The 23,331-nt window shown below is 35.3% G+C and overlaps 2 protein-coding genes and 1 pseudogene across 4 annotated transcripts; 2 read left to right on the top strand and 1 right to left on the bottom strand.

The window, feature by feature from the left end:
- The first annotated feature begins 4,881 nt into the window (after positions 1–4,881).
- On the top strand, positions 4,882–8,094 carry LOC18428726 (RING/FYVE/PHD-type zinc finger family protein). Its single transcript, XM_006838022.4, has 4 exons — positions 4,882–5,741; positions 6,143–6,343; positions 6,747–6,942; positions 7,711–8,094. Exons 1-4 carry the CDS (start codon positions 4,902–4,904, stop codon positions 7,893–7,895), a joined length of 1,422 nt encoding a protein of 473 aa, XP_006838085.1. The 5' UTR covers positions 4,882–4,901; the 3' UTR covers positions 7,896–8,094.
- A 2,663-nt stretch (positions 8,095–10,757) lies between these two features.
- LOC110006795 (hypothetical protein) lies at positions 10,758–14,099 on the bottom strand. Of its 3 annotated transcripts, none has more exons than XM_020664020.2 (3): positions 13,171–14,099; positions 11,680–11,763; positions 10,758–11,315 (listed from the first exon to the last, which is right to left on the bottom strand). In XM_020664020.2, exons 1-3 carry the CDS (start codon positions 13,720–13,722, stop codon positions 11,256–11,258), a joined length of 696 nt encoding a protein of 231 aa, XP_020519679.1. In that variant the 5' UTR covers positions 13,723–14,099; the 3' UTR covers positions 10,758–11,255. The 3 variants fall into 3 exon arrangements, with proteins under 3 accessions (XP_020519679.1, XP_020519680.1, XP_020519678.1); XM_020664021.2 differs by having other exon boundaries at positions 10,758–11,208; positions 13,165–14,099; XM_020664019.2 differs by having other exon boundaries at positions 13,165–14,099.
- On the top strand, positions 21,330–21,641 carry LOC18424012 (60S ribosomal protein L18-2 pseudogene; annotated as a pseudogene).

Raw genomic sequence — 23,331 nt, forward strand, 5'->3', positions numbered from 1 at the left:
TTTGATCTCTCTATCTCTCTAGAATTCACAATCACATCCATTTAGTATCCCATAAATAGTTGCTTTCTCTCTATCTGTCAGTTGATCTTTATATCTTGAGAGAGAGAGTGTGAGTTTAAGTTCTCAATTAATAGAATACCCTACTAATTATCCAATGTGATGTGGAAATAAGTTGTTGCGCTAAGGGCAGCTTTCTATATTTCCCTTACTGCATAAAACTTATATATTTTTCTTTATCCAATCGTTCATTCTGAATGGACGGTTGAGATGGTTTCAATCATAATGTCATGTCTCTATAGTATTTTATTTTTAATTTTTTTCTATAAAATATTTTGACACCGGATTTTGGGCATCCACTCTTTTTCTTAAACTTGCACTTGTAAAAAATATTTTCAATAATATAAAATAATGAAAATACCCTTGAAATTTTAAGGGATATTTTGGTCATTATATTTTAACAAAAAAAAAATTAATATATTTTAGGTGCGTTCTATTGAGAAGATGGTATGTACCAAATTTCATATTCATACAATTTTTAAAAAAAACTAAAAATAAAATATTGAGGTAGCGGATTTAAATCAAATGATCAGTGTTTCACTTTATCTAAATTGGACGGCTGGATGGGAGGAGCTATATATCTTATATGCTGTAGGGGAAGTGTAGGAACATTTTCCTAATAATGGGCAAGAATCAAAATTTTGATCTAAACCATCTATTTTGTAGTTGTAATAAGAATGTATTGTCTTAAAAATCTATTTTATTGGACAAATATCAATATCATGTCTATGTATTTTTAATAAACAATTCACAACGAACATATTTTTTTTTTTTTTTATAGATGCTTAGGTTTCTAGCTTTCTAGGTGAAGATAATTTTCTCCATAGATATTTATCTCATTAAAAGAAAAAAAAAAAAAGGGTAGGACATAAGTTTTACCATAGTTAGGAAGCTTCGTAATGAAATACACAAACGGGGCAATTGCCTAATTCTTTCTATTTTTCCTTTAAAGTCAAGAAATTATAAGCTAGTTCTTTGGCCACAACGTCATTATTTCAAAATGTGGTATAGACATAAATTTCTCTTTCATCGCATCACAAACATTAAATATGGTGCGGTTTCTATACGGTTGCAATCTTTCCGATAGATTTTTGAGATGCATCTATAATTCTATATTTAAAATTGCAACCTTATATAAACTGTTCCCATATATAAATACCGAGTTCCTAAGAGCAAAACAAATATTGCTCTCATGATTTGTTTTTAAACGTGCCTCAACACAAATATTTCCTCTCTCATTTAGAGAGAGAAAGACAAAAGCCCATAAAATAATGGGCAAAAACACAACCACAATGTGATAAACTGGCATTGAAATCTCAATATTTATTTATTTTTGTAAGATAATAAAAATTCATAATGCATCATTTTTAAAAAAAACCCAAATAATATTATTTATGATGATTTTTATTGACTCTTTGTAATTTTTTTTTAAGGATGAATCCTATCAATTCCGATTCGAACCAATTTCTCAAATGAACGATATGAGTCATCGATCCTTTTTTTAAAAAACATTGAAAAGCACCATAAATTTCATCCCATCACCGTCCATTAATCCTCCCAATAAAATAAAAAAATAAAAAGGAAAAAGAGAGCACTAGCTTTAAAACGGAGAAGGACCATAAGGACTACTTTCGTAAATAAAGGGACAAACTTGGTCATCTGAACATTATTTTTCTCATTAAGAAGTCCATAAATTCTCAGGTTTCTTCAGGGCCCTGTAACCCTTTCTTATCTTCGATAGCTGGATTCGTGGAGGTCTCACGAGGAAGAAAACCCTAATATCTCTGGTTCTGCAATCGATTCCCACCATTTCTATTGATTATTCACCATAATTTCAGGTATTATTTGATCCTTCACTTTACTTGCGTCCAGATTTCCTTTCCAGGTTCTCATGCTCTTGATAAGGTTTTATTTTTCCTTCTATTTTCTGTTCTCTTATCATGTAAGATATTGAAGTAATCAATGAATTGGGATTTCGTTTCTCTTGTGAAATTTTTGTTATTTGTTAATGTTCAAAGAGAAAATTTATTGTTTTGATTGTTGATCAAATTCGTCTCGTTTGGAGGATTTCACATCAATTGTTTCTCATGAGGATTGAAATTTAATGTATTGAATTAACTTTTACTCAGGCAATCGACCTGATGCTCCTGAGAAGAACTCTGCTGAAATTTGTTGACATATGTTAAATTGCGAATTTCATGTGGTGTCTGTCGAGATGTATCACCTGGAATTATTGGAATTTTAGACCTCGATTATTTATTTGAATTCATTCAAACCAAAAAAATGGACATATAAGAGAAGTAATAGTCTTGAAGGTCTTTTTTTATTTATTTATTTATTAATATGATAGTTAGGATATTTATAGGTGATTGCTGAATCATGGGTATTGGGAGCTACAAAATTTGCTCGCAAATTTTCTGACCAAATTTAAAATTCTTAACAAAAAATTAACCATTGGAGAGGGATTAAAGAATCTCTTATGATTTGAGGACCAATAATTAACTTGTATCAGCTTGAATGCCTCTCAATTGACCGAAATATTTTCTGGTTACAGTAAAATGACCAGAATATCATTCCAATTGTTTTAAAACTTCTTGAGGGGGATTATGTATTCAAGTTGTGCACTTGGCTTACATTATCACTGTACTTAAGAGATTTTGTTTTGCTGGTGGGTTCAAATGAATTGCCTATTTGTTCCTGAAATTCTAGTATAACTCTTGCTAGAAGGATATTTCTCAAAAAAAAAAAAAAAAAAATGCTAGAAGCATCACATTGCTGGTGATTGCTTTTGTACATCACAGTATAATTGCGTAGTCTGACTGCAAAATTCTGAGGAAAATATGTTAGCCTTCACTGTTGAATGGTTCAGAAGCCAGGATAAGTAGAATAGATGCAAATTTTTATCTAGTCCGATCCCCATATGGCCATATCCGAGTTCTTCCACTAGTTTTTCCTCTAGTCTGAGACTGCATTGTTGAATATGAGAACAAATCGTATGTTATCTCATATGGATGGGGGACTTCATGGGATAATAGAAAGTTCTCAATAGTCTAGAATCGAATTACCTATCTGATCTCTTCACATGCACTAAACTACTTGGAGGAAATCAGTGTTGCATTTCCTATGATAAAAAGCCTAAATATATCTGAGATGAGGGTAAATAAATGGAGAAAGGTTGTCAACTTGCTTTAATTGTCCAGAGCTGCCTAAAAACCTTTTAGCAACCATTTGCCATGCAAGACCAAAATCAGATAACAACAAATTCCATAGTGCACCTTCTCCACTGAGCACCAAACTGCCTTTATGCAAGCAACTATCCATAGACCCTAATTTATGTGGTCTATATGCTCAAAGCTTCGCCTCCATGTAACTTGATTTCTGATGCTCTTGGGCTAACAAAGGATCACAACAATATCTTGTGCCTCTTAAAAGTTTCCATATGATGGAGGAATTATGGACTTTTAGACTTCTAGGTTTATATCTTATGCATACTACCCACATGGGTAAATCCCTCATTTAATCTGCCTCTTTGATCATCAGCATGTGAGTGATGAATTGTTTCATGCCCCCTTGTTTAAGATTCTCTCATACATATAGGGAAAGACATCCATCAGATCTAGCTCACAGTATCCGGTATCCCTGTAATCTTAAAAGATATGCCATATATACGCGCTCATACATGGATGATAATTGGGATTTGAGCACCTGGTTTGATAGCTTGGTGTTGATGATTGTGCCAAGACTTCCAAGATTCGTTTTATCTAACCCCCACCCAAAAAACAAAAAATCATTTAAAAAAAAAAAGAAGAAGGAAAAGGATGATAATAGATACAGAAGCATGCATATAGTTATTGCCATAAATCCATATACATTTATACACTGACATACCTGGGTATATATGAATTGACTCATGATTTCTTTGGGGTAACTGCTTGGCATAGCCAAAAATATTTTGGAATGCCAGCTTTACATCTAGTACCTGCTTTGCATAGCCAAAATTTCTTTCCTGGTATGATCATTGCTGGGTTCCAGTACTTGCAATTTGCAAGAAAAATGTTCTGCTTATGAATATTGAATAAATTGATATTGTGTGGAAAAAGCAAGTTTATCTGAATTGTCCTTTCTCATTTATTACTAATCGATAGAGCTCATTCCCTGTAATTTTCATTCAGGGATTGTAATTAGTAGACACAATATGATACTGCTGTTTTCTGGAAGTAAGTCTCAAATCATGTTTAGAAATATTGCCATATTTGTTAGAATTAATATATATATTAACCTGGACATAGATATTCCGTATTCTTAACCTGCTATAGGGTCTAGACTCTAGAGAGTTCTTATGGTACAAAACTGTACCTAATGTTAGATTCTTGAAATCTCTCAAACATAACAGGAGGACACGTAGGTTTTTCTTGGCAGCTGACGTGGTATAAAGGGTAGAATCACCCCAAGAAAGTTCAGTACATCCTTCCTCTCTTCTAATCATACAAATTCTCTTGAACTGGGTTTCCTTTTTCTATTATTTGGAAACTCTTCCGCCTTGTTCACTTTTGAATCCTCTTTGTTTTTGGTTTTTTATTATTTTTACAAACTCGGTAGGTTACATCTGTGTGGAACTGGTAGCATTTTGTATATGTCTGTGTGGTTATATACCCACAAAATAAAATCAGAACATTTGTGCATAGTTGCTCATGTTGATAATTTCTTTGATCTTTTGATTCATTCTCTTGTCTAGTCCCATTTTTCGATTGATCTGGTAATTTCTTCATTCTGGATTCTTTGGTGATCCATGGACTGACTGAACCAGTTTGTAATGCAGCTTAACTTGCAAGCTGAAGAAGCCCATGGAAGCTTGTGGAGGAAGAGTCTTTTGTCCTCTCCCAGCTATTGTTTCAAAGCTGACTGAAAACAATGATGATGGCCATTATGGTAAAAAGGAAACTGAGAAGCATGGTTGTGTCAAAGTGCCTCAGTATTACAAAGATGATTTCTATCAATTCTCCCATGATCCTGATTTCCAGGATGAAGAATCTTATATAAGTGATGATCCTGCACCTTTGCGATCTAGCCGCGCTCCTGAAGTGAATTTGAAAAATGTGTTAAGGGGCCTATATACGATTTTGGTAGGTAAAAATCCACTTCTCAAAGGCTTGGAACCCCAACCTGCTTCTGGTTCCAATGTGTCTTTCTTGGTGTCTGAGAAGAATGGTGAAAGCCTCTTGCAGTCTACAGTTTATATACCAAGTGCCCCACCATTGCTTGATCCAGATGAGCATGGATATAATGCATGTAGGGTAATTTTGGAAGCTGAGCCTCCTGAGTGGTTGCCTGACAGCTTTGAAACAACTTGTATGCAATGTTCATTGCCTTTCACCCCACTTACTCGTGGGCGGCATCACTGCCGGTTTTGTGGGGGCATATTTTGCAGGGCTTGTTCATCAGGGAGGTGTCTAATGCCTGTAAAGTTCAGAGAAAGAGAGCCTCAAAGAGTTTGTGACACTTGTTATGAGAGGTTAGATCCATTGCAGACTGTATTGATCAACTCCATCAGCAATGCCTCACAAGTTGCAAAGCATGATGTTATGAATTGGACTTGCATGAGGGGATGGTTGAACTTGCCAGTTGGTTTGTCCATGGAGCATGAGATATACAAGTCGGCAAATGCTCTTAGAAGTTACTGCCAGGTACCTAAAAAATCTCCCCACTTTTTAAGCCGTGTGTGAATTATAATATTTTTCTAGTGAGAGTTTTACTGGGTAGTTCAGTTACCATGGAAAACAATGGTCAATTGGGACCATGACTATCGTATGGCATGTATAATAATGGAGAGACAGCGGGACCTATTCGGAAAGTTGTGACCTCATGGGTGTACGCCTCTTTGTCTTGGTCAGCATTTCATTTCATCTGATGGCCATGACCCTGTGGGACTACAGTACACTTGCACTTTCCTAACAATATTAAAGTATATTCAACTTTTGTTGCTGCCAAGTCTCATAAAAATCTTCTAAAACTTCCCAGTGGTCTTCGATATTTAGGTTTAAACCTTGTGTTGCATCTAACCGTTATTTCACTTTGGCATTTACAGATTGGGGTTTTAAACCCAGACAGGTTCGTACCTTTTACTGTCCTAAAAGCAGCCAAAGGTCTGGCTATTCTAACTGTGGCAAAGGCAGGCATGCTTCTAACTTACAAACTTGGAACTGGTTTAGTAGTGGCAAGACGGTCAGATGGGTCTTGGTCTGCTCCATCTGCAATATTCTCTGTTGGCATGGGATGGGGGGCGCAGGTGAATACATGCATACTGGCACATCACTTAACGCCTATTAATTTTAAGGAATTTTTAATAATTCTTTGGGTTCGGTAATTATAAATGATGATGGTGATGTCTGATGATGATAAACGATGATAGGGAAATTATACTATCGTGTCCCTTGTCCCTCGGGTTCATAACCTGATAATGAAATGAGATATGATGATTGAGTGAGAGTCGGGTCCTCCATTAGTTTCGTGATTCATTCAGGTGGGCCCCAATCTCTTCTGCACTGTTCATCATTTCATTGGATGGATATGGCCCAAGTGGATAATGGAAAACTAAGTCCATTTAACTAATGCTTCCTTCCTTAAAGTGATCATAATAGAGAATAACATTTGAACTTTCTTTTCGATCTTTGTTATCAATCATGGAACAGGTTGGGGGCGAGTTGACTGATTTTATAGTTGTGCTTCGTGATTCAAAAGCTGTGAAGACGTTCACTAGTCGCATGCATTTTTCTTTTGGGGCTGGTTTGAGTGCGGCTGCTGGACCCTTGGGAAGAGTGCTTGAAGCTGATGTTCGGGCTGGAGACCGAGGATCAGGGGTTTGTTATACTTACAGTTGCAGTAAAGGTAGCCTTATATAGAAGTTGTTATTGTCGTTTCCATTTCCATTAATTCGGGAATTTCATATTTTAGACCCATGAATTTTATGGGGCAATGGATATAACTACTCCCCCCCCCCCCCCCCCCCCCCCCCCACCCTCTCTCTCTCTCTCTCTCACACACACACACACATACACACTCTCTCTCTCTCACACGCACACAACAGTCTCTCTCTCTCTGTCTCTCTCTTACACACACACATGATGTAGTACGTGCATCATTGGTTGCTTCTTAGCCTGTAGCTTTTCAGTGCTCTTTCCTTCAACTGATTGAGGTTCTTAGCCTTTCTTCCTAGCTATGCAGCCTCCTTTTTACCCCAACTGCCATAGAGACACTTTGAAAACCATCATAGCACTCACCCTTGGTTACTCTATCACAAGTACCGTCATTGACCCATGGCTTGTAATTTGTAATATTCATGGCTCTCCTCTGATAGGTTACACTGGTTTGCAATCCTTTGCGATCCCTGTCATATGTTCATACATGTACACTCTTGAGATACTACATATGCATAAATTGTACTACATATGCATAAATTGAAACATGCATGGATACATACATTGGTGCATGGTTTTGAAGTGTATATAGTCTTCTTTGATGGCTTGAGCAGCCTGTCCATTCGCACTTGCATGCGTGCATTGGCATAGGCATTTAGTCATGTATGTCGGTGTATATGCATGTATAAGAAAATATTAGAAAGCAGATTGTTATTTATTTTTATTCGTGGTGAGACAGGTGCCTTTGTGGGAGTTTCATTGGAGGGAAATATTGTCGCAACACGAATGGAAACGAACTTGCGGTTTTACGGCGACCCTTATCTCACCACTGCAGATATACTTCTCGGGGATGTGGGGAGGCCCAAAGCAGCTGAGCCTTTGTACACTGCCCTTGATGACCTTTATGAAAAACTAAGATTTTAGATGTTTTTACAATCTTGATTGAAGTCTATGACTGTAGATATGACCTGTTCTTACAGCCAAGCAGTTCATTCCCCCCACCCCTCTCTCTATACGGGCATTACTTCATAAGTGTATATTCCTCCATTTCTCTGTGTTTGCGTGTTGGGGGCCGACATTTCATACATACCATTGAATTATTTGTAAATAAATAATTTCTCTATATTGCTTTGTGTGAATTATGACGTAGTCCGAAATTTAGATTGGGAAGATGAAAATGGCATGGGTCTCTTACTTGATCATTTGTTTATTATGGTAAATTTTCTTCAGTTATTTCTGTCAGGAAAAGTTCTCTTTTATCTATTAACATTTCTAGGATAATTCCCTTCTGAATATATGTTATATTGGTAGTATTTGAGGAATCATATATCGTTGGTTAAAGAATAGGTATTTGCTAGCCAACATTAATATTCCAATCCATGACCATGAGGGTACTAGTATATATCGCGTTTAGATAATAATTGCTGGAAAGATTGATAAAATATCAGTAAAGAATTGAACTATTTAATATTTGCACATCTCTTGCTCTAATTTCAAAAAATACCAAAAGGGACATGATTATGAGGTGTAATAGGTAGAAATGGATAATAGGTAGAAATGGATAACATGTTAAATAGGTAATATTTTAAGTGTGCTTACTAAATATTCGCATAACATCTTCCATGTGGTTTATATTCTTATAAATGGGATTTTAGAAATGGCACCCTTAGAAGATAATTTTCGCTAAGGTGTTGTTTTGCTTTAAGAATGAAATATTCTTCGACCAGATTCATTGCATTAAGGGTTACATAGTTAAGTTAGAACTTTTACACATTAAGGGTTATATAGCGGATCTTAATTAGTTTGGAAGGCTTCGATAATGATAATGATGATAGTCCAATTAGAACTTTTATGCTTCTACGTATCTAAGAAAAATGCAGAGTAGGTCAAATTGGCTCATCATTCGGTGGGTATTGGTCTACAGCCTAATAAATAAGCAAAATGATAGATCCCCCTCACTAAAATTATATTATCAGATAGTCTTTTTTTTAAGTAATTCAGTGTGAAATACTCACTCCTATCCGTTTTTTCAAATAGATTAGGAATTAGCTTTTTTTAAGGTATTAGAAGGGTGGTGTTAGTGGTGAGAATAAAAATTACAATGTGGTAATTAAGATATGGGATGCTACTCCCACGATCACACCTCTCTAAAATTATATTCTCAAATAGCCTTTTTAATTCTATAAAAAGACATGGAACCCCCAAAGTTATAAATAAAATGGGATATTTTTCTTTCTTACCTTTTTTAATGTTCAAATTATAGTATTCACCTTTTATTTTTCTAATTATCTTGTTATCAAAATCTTGGAGAAGCCCTCCTCTCTCTTTCTTCCTCGCTTGTGGACCTTTTCATTTAACTCTCTAACAACCTTCTCTTAATACTTCTCTCACTTTGTGCACCTCATAAGCAAGTTAAAAGAGGCAGCGCAAGCTCCATTTACATGACTAGGTCATTGGGAAAAAGAAGGGTGATTACAAAAATTTGGGCAATAGAAAATGTAACGTGGGATTAAAGTCTCTGTCTTTTAACTTGGGGATTTCATGGGCTCTTTTTAAGCCCCAGAGGTTATTTGGGATAATAATTTTAGAGAGAGAAGAGTTCGCAAATCCATCAGATTAAAGTCCGAGATTTAGTTGCATATAGGCAATTTTTGTATGTAAAAATGATAATATGTTAGAGCCAATTTCCTCCTCCATATGCAACCTCTAACCATAGTTCAAGCACTCTTTCAGGTAGGGATAAAAACAAAAAGGAATTGTATACAATGAGATTATTTATCTTTGATATATGGAGATCACAATTACTTACAACTATCTGATGTGATAGTTGATAGCTTGGATGTGTCACAAAGTTCATGAAAATTTCTTTTGAACTTTAAACTTGGTCAATGTAATAAATTTAACGCGTAATTTTACAATTAACATTTAATTGTAACCACCTCGTCTCAAAGATAAACAATCTCGTTATATAGTTTTCCAAACAATAAATAAATATTTTGAGTAATGATACTATGAGACCCTCTCACACTCATGTGAGTAGGATCTCAAAAGATAACCATTAAATTTTGGTACAGATCCCTAGAAACGTTATCAATAAACTCATTCACCCATGTCCCACACCGATGAGATGACTTTTCTGGATATCTATGTAAAAATTTAATGGTGATCTTTTGAAATCTTACTCACATAAGTCTGGGAGGGTCTTACAGTGTCATTAGTCAAATATTTTTATTCAAAAAGCAAAACAATTGTAATACTCAAACCATGTGATTTCCAAACCACGCTTTCCAAATCTCGCTCCTTTGGTCGCGAGTATCGATAATTTTAAATTATAAACCCAAGCCCACCTCACGCTCCACCTCACGTACATTCTCAACTACCCAAATCAGTCTTGCAATTCACTTTCTCAAAGTTTTATTTGATTAGTACTTGAACCAATTATTGAAGAAAAAAGTTTATATAAGGTTGCAATATTAAAACTGTAGAGATAAAGATTCACTTAAAAAATCTATTATAAAAAGTTGTTTGCATATTGGAAAACCCTCTAGTTGATCATCTCGATATCAAGATGTATGAAAATGAAAAGAACAAAAGATTTCAAATCCACGAAATAGTGCATCTTGCAACACATTATCTAGACCATCCATTTTTAAGATTTTCATAGGTTTATAGGTCTACTTGATTTGAACCATTTTTAAAGTTTAAAATTTCATAGTTAGAGATGAAAATAGATTCTCAAGCCATCCTAACAATTTTTATATCAAATTTACAGATAAAATTTAGAGGTGCGCTTTAATTGGATTGTTTTAGGTTGCAACTTTATACAAACCACACCCATTACTGAATCAATGGGCAATATTACAGACAATAAAAAGAATATGAATGAATCAAGAAGCAAGTTCAAAGGCAATAGCCTACATCAACTATATTCCCTTTCAAAGCAGCCTTGCACTTCACTGTCTTTCTAAGATTCCATATAATTGGTGTAAGAAATTGGAAAAATTACCGAGTCCACGAACTCCGAGTTTCCAATACGTTTACCAGTCCTTAGGACCTCTTGAATTAGAGTTGGGCTTCTGATCTGCTCAATCCAACCCTTAGGTTCAAAATTTTGGCCCCTTGCACTAAAGGCATGTTGCTTGTAGGCACATTTGCTTCTAGGAAATAGGAACCCTTCATTTTGTGCCTTATATATAGCATTTGAGGGTTGGCTTTAATCAGGTATGAGCCAATGCATCTGTTGTATTAGGCATGGAAAAATGGAAATGAAAGACTTGTTGATTGCTATATGTAAGGGGCAACTTGACATATTTGTGTAATCTTTGGAAAAGAATTAAAGACAACCTGAATACAAAGATAAGATCAAACGTTACTCCTAAGTTCTAACATTATTTAAAAAGTCGGAGTCGGACTTCGACTTGCTAGATGTCGGAGCCTGAGTTCACCAAGTCTGACTTTGGCAAGCCCGAATTGGACCCAAAAAATTTTCACAAGAAAGATCTTAGAAAATATTGAAAACTTGAGAGACAGGCATTTCTTGGGATTTTTTGGTCCGAAATCGCCAGCCTCTTAATCCGATCCAATTCGGACGTGTCATGGGTCAGACAAACAATTTTCTCAAACATTGCTCTTTGAGTCATTCTTGCAAGTTTCTTCTCAATCACAGGGAAATGTGTCTTATAGCATAATTAAGTGACTCAGACATTACCTTTTCAATAGACAGCAAGGTGTTGTTTGTTTTGTTGGACGTAGATCCTTTATAGGCAACGGTTATGATGCAATCTATTGCCACCTGCAACATCACAGTTAAAGTTAGAAACTTCACAACTCTTTGGACTAATTAGTTCAATGCAAGTATCATGGATATGGCATAAATAGATATCTCGGAAACATGCACATTCTATTTTCATGATGGGCGGTGAGTCCGATGAACCGCCACATAAAATAGTTTCATATAGGAGAAATAAAGATTTTTTTTTTGGAAATTCAGTGGGGGTAGACACGCCCTGCCGTTTTCTTTTAAATAGTTTAGGGGTTAGTTTTTGGAAAGGGTTAGTGGGAATGAAAACTACAACGTAGTGACTATGGTGTGGAGGTACTACCACCATGATCCCAGCCCTATGCAAGCTATGTTACATGTTTGCGTTGGAATTCAAAACCTTGAACAAATATAATTTAAAAAAAAAACAAATACAATTAAAGAAAACAATGGCATGAGAAAAAAGAAAGTAAAAGTAAAAACGACATAAATTATAATTGATACTTTGGTTCATTATAAAAATTCAAACAAATTCATTTAGTTTATCTATTAACAAACTTCATTTTAAGAGATAGTAGTTGTATTAGGTACGAGTATGACTAACGATCTATGGTGAAGCATATTCATCTTTTGTCATATGCTGTAACATTGGGATAAATGAATTTTGTTAAAAGTCTCTTGACCTTCGGCTCAGTACTGGGCATTACAATTTGGTAGAGGGAGGTCAAGGGGTCACAAACTTTTTAACAAAATGCTCAAAAGAGTTACCTGTACTTTTTTTTTTCTTTCTTTTTTTGAAAAATACATTCAAAACAAACTCAAAATATATTCCAACAAATTTCACCTAAACTTGTGGATATGTGGATATTATTGTTGCTTCTTTCTATTTTAAATATATTTATAATAGGTTTTAACTTAGGGAAAAGTTTATATAGAGCCTAGGCTCTAAACAATCAAAATGGAGCCTTGTTTATACTCATGAATAAGTGGATATAATTATTGTAGTATTAGAAAGTACACAATAAGACCATTTACTTTGGTACAAGGATAAAATCACTTTTTGATTTTAAATTCGGACAAACTGGATATATCCCTTTGATTGTTTTGAAGAACGAAGAATAAGAAGAAGAATATACGTCTTGGGTTATGTTTATGCAAAATACAATTTCCTAAGCAGGATAGGGCCCTCTCCCCACCAAAACCCTCACCCCAAAAAAAAAAACCGTCAAAATCCATATACATTTTTTTATATATATAAATATTTGTTTGATGATTCTAAAGGCGATCTCAAATTTTAAGATGGAAGAAAACCTCTCAAGTAGCTCTTTTACCCAAGGGAGCAAGTGCACAATGCGCTCCCTTGGGTAAAAGAATTTCGACGGTTTAAACTAACTACCATATGTGGAAAAAAAATCGATGAAACAATAGTCGAACCTTAACCTTCGGAAATGTGAGACCCCAAAGACGTAGGCCGGCTTCTATATCACCCACAAGTCTCCAGTCAACAAGGTGACCCTTAGAGAACTCTTCCATAAAACCTTTTATAAACATCTTGTGAAGGTTCAGGTGGTGAAGGACCACCTGACTATGTACATGCATCTTCTCACTATGTGCATGTTGGTAAAATGCAGGAATTTTTGCAACCCCAATTGGAAGTCCTTGGAAGAGTATGGAAAACTCAGAGGGACCATACTTGATCCCAACCATGTTAGGGTTTCTTGCAATGATTCCCAAGGAAAGATTGGAAGAGAAGCAAATATCAGAGCTAGACTTAGCCTCTAGAGTGTAAGAATCAAGGCTGAAAGAGTCCATAGAAAACTGAGGTCTCTTAGGTTTCAAGAGGAACACAACAATGGCCACAAAGGCTCCAAGGATTATCAAAAGAAGGAAAAGAAGAAGGAAAAAGAAGCAAAAACACCTTTGAACCGAACAAACACAATCTTGGTTGTCTTGAAATGAATTGTAAAGGATTTTTTGGTCTGTTTTTGCCATTTCTAGAAGCTTGATTCAATCCTTTAGGTGTTTGAAGGGGGAAGCAATAATCCATCTTATGGCCTATATGGTTTTCATACTTGTTATCATATGTTTGTTTATATTAGCAAGCATGGGGAGGGAGGAATTGTTGTGTTCCTTTTTGGGAGTAAAAAGGCATGGCTTTATTCTTTCCTTGGGATCACTTGAACCATTTTAAAGGGAGGTTAACCATGGTGGAAGACTCCTTTGCGTGAAGCCTTTTCTTCTAGGAATTATATCTTTGTATTCAACAGTACAGCAAAGGTAAAGTTTAGATGGGCCCAATATCCAAATTCATATTTTGAGAATAGGGGTGGAAACGGCTTGGGTCGCACCCGATCAAAAAACTAAAAAATATATATTTCAATAATATAATTAAAGGAAATGACCTTGTGAGACCTTCCCACACCCATGTGTTTAAGATCCCAAAGCATCAGTATTAAACTTGACACAGATATCTAGAAAAGTCAAATCTCATACTCATGTGATAATTTTTTTAGAGATCTGTATCAAATTTAATGGTGATCCTTTGGAGTCCTACACACATGGGTGTGAGAGGGTCTCATAGGATCATTACTCTTATATTAAATAGATACATGTATTATTTAAATATTAGAACTAAAATATATAGTTATATTTATTTAATTATTAATTAAATAATATTAAAATATAATATACTAAATATCATTTAAATAGTAATACTATTCGGGTCGGGTCTACATGGACCCAGACCCGAATAGTATTCAGGTCCAATATTTAAACCCGAACCCAACCCGTAGGGATCCATTTTTTGGACCCCTATTTAAACCTAGGTTGGGTTCGGTCGCGAGTTCTAGATTGGGTCTGGGTCTATTGCCACCCCTATTTGAGGAGAAGGCCATATCACAGCGCCCAATTGAGATATGGCTATATAACCTGAATAAGCTTATCTATGGTCTCTATCGTTTTTGCATGTGTTGAAACGTGGAGCATGCGACGTTTATGTTTGCTGCTCCATAAACTTAGATGCTTCTTCAAAATATTTCTTCTTGAAATCTTAAGGTCCCATAAAATCTCTCAACTCCATTTATTTAAATGGCATGCAAATGTGTGAGCCAATATAAAATTAGTGTTTATAACGCTCTAGTTAGTGTAAAATATTCACACAGGTATCCTTATCTATGTAGCATTCGATATGAGGATGTTTGTACCAATTATTGGCTTGTGGATGTTCTCTATTTTTCTTGCAACATGGGAAAATGCATTTAGTACAGAGCATATATAGATGTGCAGGTAAGGTGCACCTTCAAATTTTATCATGGTATGTAATTTTGAAGTAAAATATTATTGGAATTATCTCAAAATATTTTTTTATATCTAATTATAAAATTTTAAATTTCAAAAATGATTAAAATCAAGTAGATCTATATGAAAATTTTGAAAATAGACAGTGTAGATAATATGTTGTAAAAGGCACTATTTCTTAACCTTGAAATCTTTTTATTTTTCTTTGTCATACATCTCGATGTCGAGATGATCAATCAAAGGGTTTTTCAACATTAAAACTATATTTTCCGATGGATTTTTGAGGCGCATCCGTAGTTCTACATTATAAGGTTGCATCCTTATATAAACTTTTTTCCTTTTAAAATGGGTACTCTAAACATTGGGAAAATGGGTAATAGATGGAGAACTCCATGTTAGTTTTTTTTAAACAAACTTAAAAATAAAGAGTTAATCACTTCTTCTATGGAAATAGAACATTCCATGCCTGAAGAAAACAAGATTTACAAAATCACCTCGCATATACATATCCAGAATTTAAAATCCAGATCTGTTGGGTGAGTCATTCACTTCGCTCACCTAATCGAGTCGGTGATCGAGACCGGTACATTGGCTGTGGATTGAGTAAAAAAGTTTAATAACAAAATGTAAAGATGTGGAAATAACGAATCCATCCTCAAATAAGCCTGAGAACTATATAACCCACAAGGTGAATCTGATCCGTATCGAAGATTTCATGTCCCAATCAAAAAGAAAAAATAAAAAATTTATATAAGAGTGCGGCGATAAACAATCAAATTAAGGTGTACTCAAAATATTTATTCATTCGACCTCAACAAGTATGAACATGAGAAAAAATAAATATAAAATCTTAAAAATAGTACGTCTTGTATTGTGTTATTTGGACCGTCAATTTTAAAGATTTTTAAATGTTTATAGGTCTGCTTGATCTATGCTATCTTTTAATTTTTAATTTTTAATTAGAGATAATCACAAATTTTTAGACCATTATAAAAATTTGTGATACTGAAACAAGATATTTCGCACTATTTGAAGGTGCACTCAACCCATTAAAGACTTCCGATAATTTTCTCGCCTAAAATATGGGCCTTTCCTGTCATTTTCAAAATGTTTAGATGGATTCGTATTTGATAGAAATGTTAGGGGTAATTGGCGGGAAAAAGTGGCCTTTTCTTCTCTCTCCTGAAGGCGAAACCCTAAAATCTTCTTAATTGTTCTGAAGCTTAAACCCACCCCCCTCTCTACATTCTCGCGCTGCAATTGCAGGACGAAACCCTAGCTTGTAGCCATGGTTCGTCATTGCCTTCTCTGACTTTCCTTTCCAGAGAAGTTTCATCGACTTCTTGTTATTTCTTCTTCTTCTTGATCTTCTTCTGGTTTTTATTTGCTTTTTATGGTGTGTTTTGAACAGGGTATAGATCTGGTAGCCGGAGGGAAGAGCAAGAAAACTAAGCGCACTGCGCCTAAGTCAGGTGATATTTATCTGAAACTCCTGGTTAAGGTAAGGGTTTTATTTCGCGGCAAAATTTCTGGTTAAATCTAGGGTTTTATTTTGTAGAAATGCACTATTGATCTTTTCTGTCTACACTTGTAGAAATCGAGGCATTTTGTTGTTTAGATAATAAGTTTTCAGTGTGATTTGTGTTTTTAGAGGGAGAACTTCGAAATTCTTTTTTGTAAAATTAGGATTTTCCATTTTGGATATGCTTTCAATCCATGACCTTAGTCGCGTACTTTCATCATTTTCTAATTTTCTAATTATATATTATATACATATCTTGGTTGCCTGAGGCCACGCTTCATTTTTGTGGACTGGAATTTAGGTTTTACTTTTATGGAAATACTGTTTAACCATTGCGTTGAGTTTTTTCTGGAATGTTCCTTTTTATTTGGATTTGTTTATTCTGTCAACATTTCTGCTTACTTTTCTTATGAATCACACTTTTCTTCTTTGAAACGTCACATTTCTTGATCCCTTATTGTCTGGAATTAGATTTTCAATTATATGATGATCATATAGGCATTAAAGATCTCGTGGAATTGGTGATACTAATAAGTTACTCTTTTTTTTTTAGAAGTTATAATTTATTCTTTTTATATCTATTTTCAGCTATACAGGTTTCTTGTTAGGCGGACCGGTAGTAAATTCAATGCTGTTATATTAAAGAGGCTTTTCATGAGCAAGATTAACAGGCCACCCATTTCGCTCTCTCGGCTGATTAAGTTCATGCAAGGGAAGGTGGGCTCCCTGTCGATAATAGCCTTCTCGTTTTTTCTATTATTTTTTGATAAATTTATTGTCTTGCAATCTTAGTTTTCTGAACTGTTCATTTGCATGCATATTTTACAATACTTATGTAGTGTTTTACAGAAATCTTATTGACTGTAATGGTTCTTTTTCGAGTATTTCATCCCTGGAAAACAGTGAATGATGGGGAAATAAAACTATGTTATATATGTCTAAACTAGACCTGAAAAGTACTGGCTTTCGTGAGAGTGTTTTAAAATGCGGGCGCATCAGGTGCTATGTGCCATCCAGTGTTCACTTTCCCGCATATGCGGTTTGAAGAGATGTGCCCACATCAGAGCTGCATCCCTCCGCATGCCGCATCGACCACATCAGGTCGCATAATCTGTTCGCCATATTTATTTTCGAATCTGTACTCCTCGGGCAGGGGTAATAAGACCATTTTGACCTTTGAAAATAGGGGAAAAGGTTTGGGGGTATTAAACCACCCAAATAACATTTTTCAGCCACATCCGTGGTTTCTATTGGATCGATTGAATAAAAAGTAATAATTTGGGTGAAATTTTATTTGCCGAAGTTCTCCGATTTGTAATACAAGATACTACAAACTTAAAGTTCATGAAGATTAAGGGTGTGTTTGACACATGGAGTTTTTGGGAGTGGAACAAACTCTACCATAAATCATGGAAGGCGATTCTACCATCACTTTTGATGGAAGGGAGGTCTTCCAAAATGAACTCATTTTAACACTAAAAAAGAGTAGCGTGGGAGGCCACCCTTCCACTTTACAGCTTCCACACAATAATATCAAACATGGAAGTGGGACATTTAACTCCCACTTATCAAACACGCCCTAAAAGTTACAAATCAAAGAAATTTTCCCAGTACTTTTCAAATAAAATTTGTAACTTTGAAGAGTTTCATGGACTAATACAGTAAAGTTACAAATTAATGAGTTAAATTTATTAAATTTATTGAAGTTTATAAAAAGTATGCAAATCAAGTCGAAGAACTTCATGGACTCATTTCAAGATTAAAGAGTTTATAAAATTTGTAACTTTAAAGTTTTTACTGCAAATTTGTCCTTATGGTTGTTGATTGTTGAAAGTTTTATGAAGCTAGTTTCAAATTTCTAGTTTCTATCAGGGATAGTGGATACAAAATCGTGGACAGCTAATACTTTTGGAGTTAATGAATAATCTAAATACCCATTATCATATATCACTTTCATATTTTTTACTATGCATTAACTTATTTTTTTAAAATTTTTAGAATTTTTTTATATTTATTGACTGCATCGCCGTGATGCACCCACATCCGTACCACATCGCCCCCCCCCCTCTCAACGCTTTTGGCTGCATCTCGCATTTTAAAACACTGTACTGCATTCGAAATGGTATTGTGTATTAGATGCAACACTTTGTTGTATGGGGCAAAGAGTCGGAGAAGATAACTGAGAAAGATTGGATGAATCTGAATAATTAGCGAGACAAATAAGAGAGGCATTTTTTTTTATAAACAAATCGTGAAGTACAAAATGGGCAAATTGGGATAGTCATTTCTTTGGAAACCTATTACTGGGTTACAGTCAATTGAAAAGCAGGAGGTAGCAAAAAGATGTCATGCTTAATGGGAGTTTGTCGAAGGATTTGGGAGCATTTCCTGGCTTTTCTTAAACTATTGGGTGCTAATGGTAACTCTGTGGGGTTTCTCCTCTATTGGATCCACTTGTGTTTTTCATATATCTGCAAAATCGTTTAGCTAAGAAGAACCAGAAGTGTAATTTAATTGACAACATGGCTAGTAGGTTTTACTGATAATTTGGGAAATTTGTTATATTTTATATTGCTCAAAAGAATCGATTGTGAGGATTTTTATTTTTATGGTATTTAGCAAAGGAAAGAATTAACAGATTGTAATGGAGAGAAGTATGTCAGAAGGGATTCATGATGGAAGTAAGGCATTATCATTGGACTGGAAAGCGATGAGTGATGCTAGGATCTGCATTTCAGTTATTAGCACAGCTAATAATGTAGATTTGACTTTATCTAGATGCTCATCCTTGAACCACTGATCATAATGAAGACAAGCAATTTGCTGGTTTCTTATGATGTCTTTTTTTTTTCTTGGGAAGATCATGCATATGTTGTGTTCTTTTCTCCTCGGGTGTCTTGAAAATCTTTTGTTGATTCACCAGTGTGGGAAAAAAAATTTGGTTTTCTTTAATTGGTTTTTAATGTGCTTATTTTTTGTTCTAATAGCCGTTCTTTATTTGTTTTTACTTGTAACATAACTATGTTAACCTGATACTTTTCATTAAAGCATAGATTCTCTTACTGTTTTTTATATTAATCACGAGTGAAGAGTTTTATTTGATTTTTGCAGGAAGGTAAGATTGGTGTCATTGTTGGTTGTGTCACTGATGATACCCGAGTATATGAAGTTCCTGCACTGAAGGTGGCCGCACTAAGGTTCACAGAGACTGCTAGAGCTAGAATTGTGAAAGCAGGGGGTGAATGCCTTACGTTTGATCAGCTTGCTCTCTTGGCTCCTCTTGGGCAGAATACAGTAAGTGAATCTTTGGATTTTTGTGATCTTTTCTATCTTGTACATTTACATGCATCCCATAGTTTAAGATTATATCACTACAGTTGAATGTGGGGTCTTTAAAATTGGATCGCCCTGTTGGAGTGGCCCTCCACAGGACTGATCTGGATATGTTGAATCGGCAATCCAATGGGAAATAAAAATGAAAGGAAAAAAAGGGGAAGTTGCATAATTTGTAGGAAATTTTTTAGATCATCTGGATTTGAAATCATAAAAAAAACATATAAAACAAGGTGAATTTGAGAGATTATGGCTGATCTCCAATTGCCACTTAACATTCATCTACTGAATCCATTCCGGATTGGCAATTGCCAATCCAAATTGGCGATGTTGAATGTAACATATTGCCTCTTTTATAATATATAGTATTTTAGTAGAGGCTATGAAATCTTGCATTATGATTTTTCTAATTTCACCCAACTAGTAGTGTTGGAATGGCTAAAAGAGATTTTCCATTACGCCCTTGCATGGAATGAGAAGAGCATTTTCTGTGGTTATTTGTTGCAAAGCAAAGTAGATTTAGTCAAAATCTGATGACTCCTACAATGCTCACCTGCAAACTTCAAGCCTTATGCAGAAATTTCACAGCAAATAGGAGCCTGCTTAGAAATTTAATTTTTAGTGATGACTTTATCATATTTTCTGTCCACAAAGTAGTGCTCAAGCAAAAAATGAGTCCCACCAATAACATTGTACTTTGAAACTTCCGACTCGCTAAATGGATCTCATTTCGTGGTACTCTGTTTTGCTATGACTTGTGCATCCTTAATGTTACAATCACAATTTTATTCCCTTGCATTAATATTATACAAATCATTTGACTGGTAATATAGTAGGAGCGCGCACATGCTGTAATTGAACTTACTTTGTGGTGCCCTTCTTGCATCTCTCTCTCTCTCTCCCCCTTTCTCTCTCTCTCTCTCTCTCCCTCTTCTCTCTCTCTCTCTCTCCCTTTCTCTCTCTCTCTCTCCCTCCTCTCTCTCTCTCTCTCCCTCTTCTCTCTCTTTCTCTCTCTCTCTCTGAGAGGCGCACACACTAACAAACACGCACAAAATGCAAAATCAGATCTCTCTCTTTCTCTCTAACTTTCTCTCTCATTCTCTCACTGACTTTCCTGGCATTTGACTGCAACTATCTTACCTGATACTAGAATTGTTGCAATCTCTAATTTATAGCTTGTTCATATTACTGGTTTTTTGAAGTCAGTACAATTTGTTCACATTTGTCTCTTGGAGAGATGATATGAGCTTGATTATCACGTTTAGAAAGAGAACCCCTTCTTTTAACATGCGGCCTGTTTTGCAAGGGGCCAAAAGAAAACTATCTATTGAAAATGTGGCCTGTTATGCAAGTTTTAACCTTTAGACAAACATTAGATGCACATTTGTGAAACATTTTCGTCTAACGAGGCATTAACATGTTTTTATTTTTTGTATTAAAAAAAACAGGTTCTTTTGCGTGGACCCAAGAATGCTCGTGAGGCAGTGAAGCACTTTGGCAAGGCACCAGGTGTGCCTCACAGCCACACTAAGCCTTATGTTCGATCTAAGGGGAGGAAGTTTGAGAGAGCAAGAGGCAGGAGGAACAGCCGAGGTTTCAGAGTCTGATGCTCTATGCTTTCCTTTATTGTGTTTGCATTCCGTTTTTGAGGTTTTAATCCTTGCTTTAGAAACTGAGGTCTACAAGTTTTGCTTTTCAAAGGGCAATTTTTTGGTAGTGCATGAGTGAGAACTTGTTCTTATGGTGAATGTCACTCTTGAAAATGAGGTAAACTTTTCTTTCATTTTCTGGAATATTAGAAGTTAACTTCAAAGAGTATGAGTGGATTAGGTACGTTAATATATATGTATTGTTGGTACTGTCTTCTGGGTTTTTGTACTACTTTGTGTGGGGTTATGGCTAATTATCAGCAGTAGTGGTCGTATATTGTGATCCATACGACCACGTTAAACATGTGGTCATCTCTGTTCCATCCATTGTTGGATGGTGATAGAGGACCCCACCCAACATGTTAGTACTTCAATTTTGCTGCCTACTTGATCTCCGCCATGGTCGAACCCACTGACTGGACTGTGATATCATGAACCTTTTTGTTTGTGATCAAGAAGAATGATGGTATCATATGTTTCTTAGTTCAAAACTATTATTGTTGGTAATATTGTTATGAAGATCAGACTACCCTGGCTGACCCGTTGGACCGTTGTGCTTTGGAAGGTCTCATCCAAGCAAAAAAAATGAATGGATCTAGTAAAATATTGTTTAGATTCTGTTTCTTCTTTATCGGCTTGTTGGATTTGCTATTTTTAATTGGTATGGCCGGTTACTTTTTGATTCATTAAAGGGATCGTTTTGATCGTTAGGAGTAGGTAACCCGTTCTCTATCCTTGTTTCTATTCCATTCTATCTCATCGTATCACATTCTGCGATATTTGAGAATCACCGTCAAGTCAATACCTTGGTGTAGATTCGGGGATAATCTTTTGTTCGATTGGGGCTATTTACAACTAGTCAATTCATAATTCTCAGGTGATGTATTAGCAGTGCATCAAGGTTTTTAAAAATATTATATATATAATTTATTGTCTAATTGGGTTGGTTTTGATTTGTGTTCATCTATTATCAATTTGGTGGTTGTTATATTATTGGTCGCATCAGTCAACCGTGATCATGATTGACTAGGAAAATTTCGATTTGATTTGAACTATTTATCCATTGGAGATGATATGCATTGTCTTCACACCGGCTGTACGACTTATACTTAGCAAATTGAACATGCATACATCATAGTGAGCAACCCGGGAAATTTATAGTCATCTAACTCATTTATCTTGAGTTCAAGAACCATTTAAAGGATAAAATTATGGGTTAGAATGGTAGTTGATGTTTTGGGTATGATTATATTTTTTGGGTAATTAAATAAAGGTTAAGTTTGTGGGGATTTGGAGGGTAAAAATGTAGTCAGAGACTTTGGGCTTGGTACTATTGAAAGTCAGCAGTACTAAGGAAAAGAATACACATCTTTACTACAAAAAAAGGTAAAACGATGTGCCAGGCGCATCACACCTTAAAAAGCACCTCAAATATGCATTATCTTTTTTATTAAAGATATGTTTTTTAATAATTAAAATTACCCATATTTTTTTATTTTTCTGCACATAATCATTTTTTCTTGTTTTCATTTTTATTCAAAACATGGACCAATTAATAGCATGTTGGTCGATCAGATCTAATACGTCTGTGACTGCCCTAAGCACCTACTTGGGTGCCTCTTGAATTCCATGACCCTAGTCTAGGAAGCATTGTAGTGGCTGCTTGGGGCTTAAGTCCGTAAAGACACGTCATAGACCTAATAGGTCCATAATAGTTCCAAGATGTGTCTTAGACCATCACTGATCTATTAGGTCTGTGAGGGATCTTCACAAACCTAATAAGTATGTGATGATTTTAAG

This window comes from Amborella trichopoda, chromosome 13 (assembly GCF_054954075.1).
Source record: "Amborella trichopoda isolate Santa Cruz 75 chromosome 13, AtrichopodaSantaCruz75HAP2 v2.0, whole genome shotgun sequence".
In the NCBI taxonomy this organism is placed as follows: domain Eukaryota; kingdom Viridiplantae; phylum Streptophyta; class Magnoliopsida; order Amborellales; family Amborellaceae; genus Amborella; species Amborella trichopoda.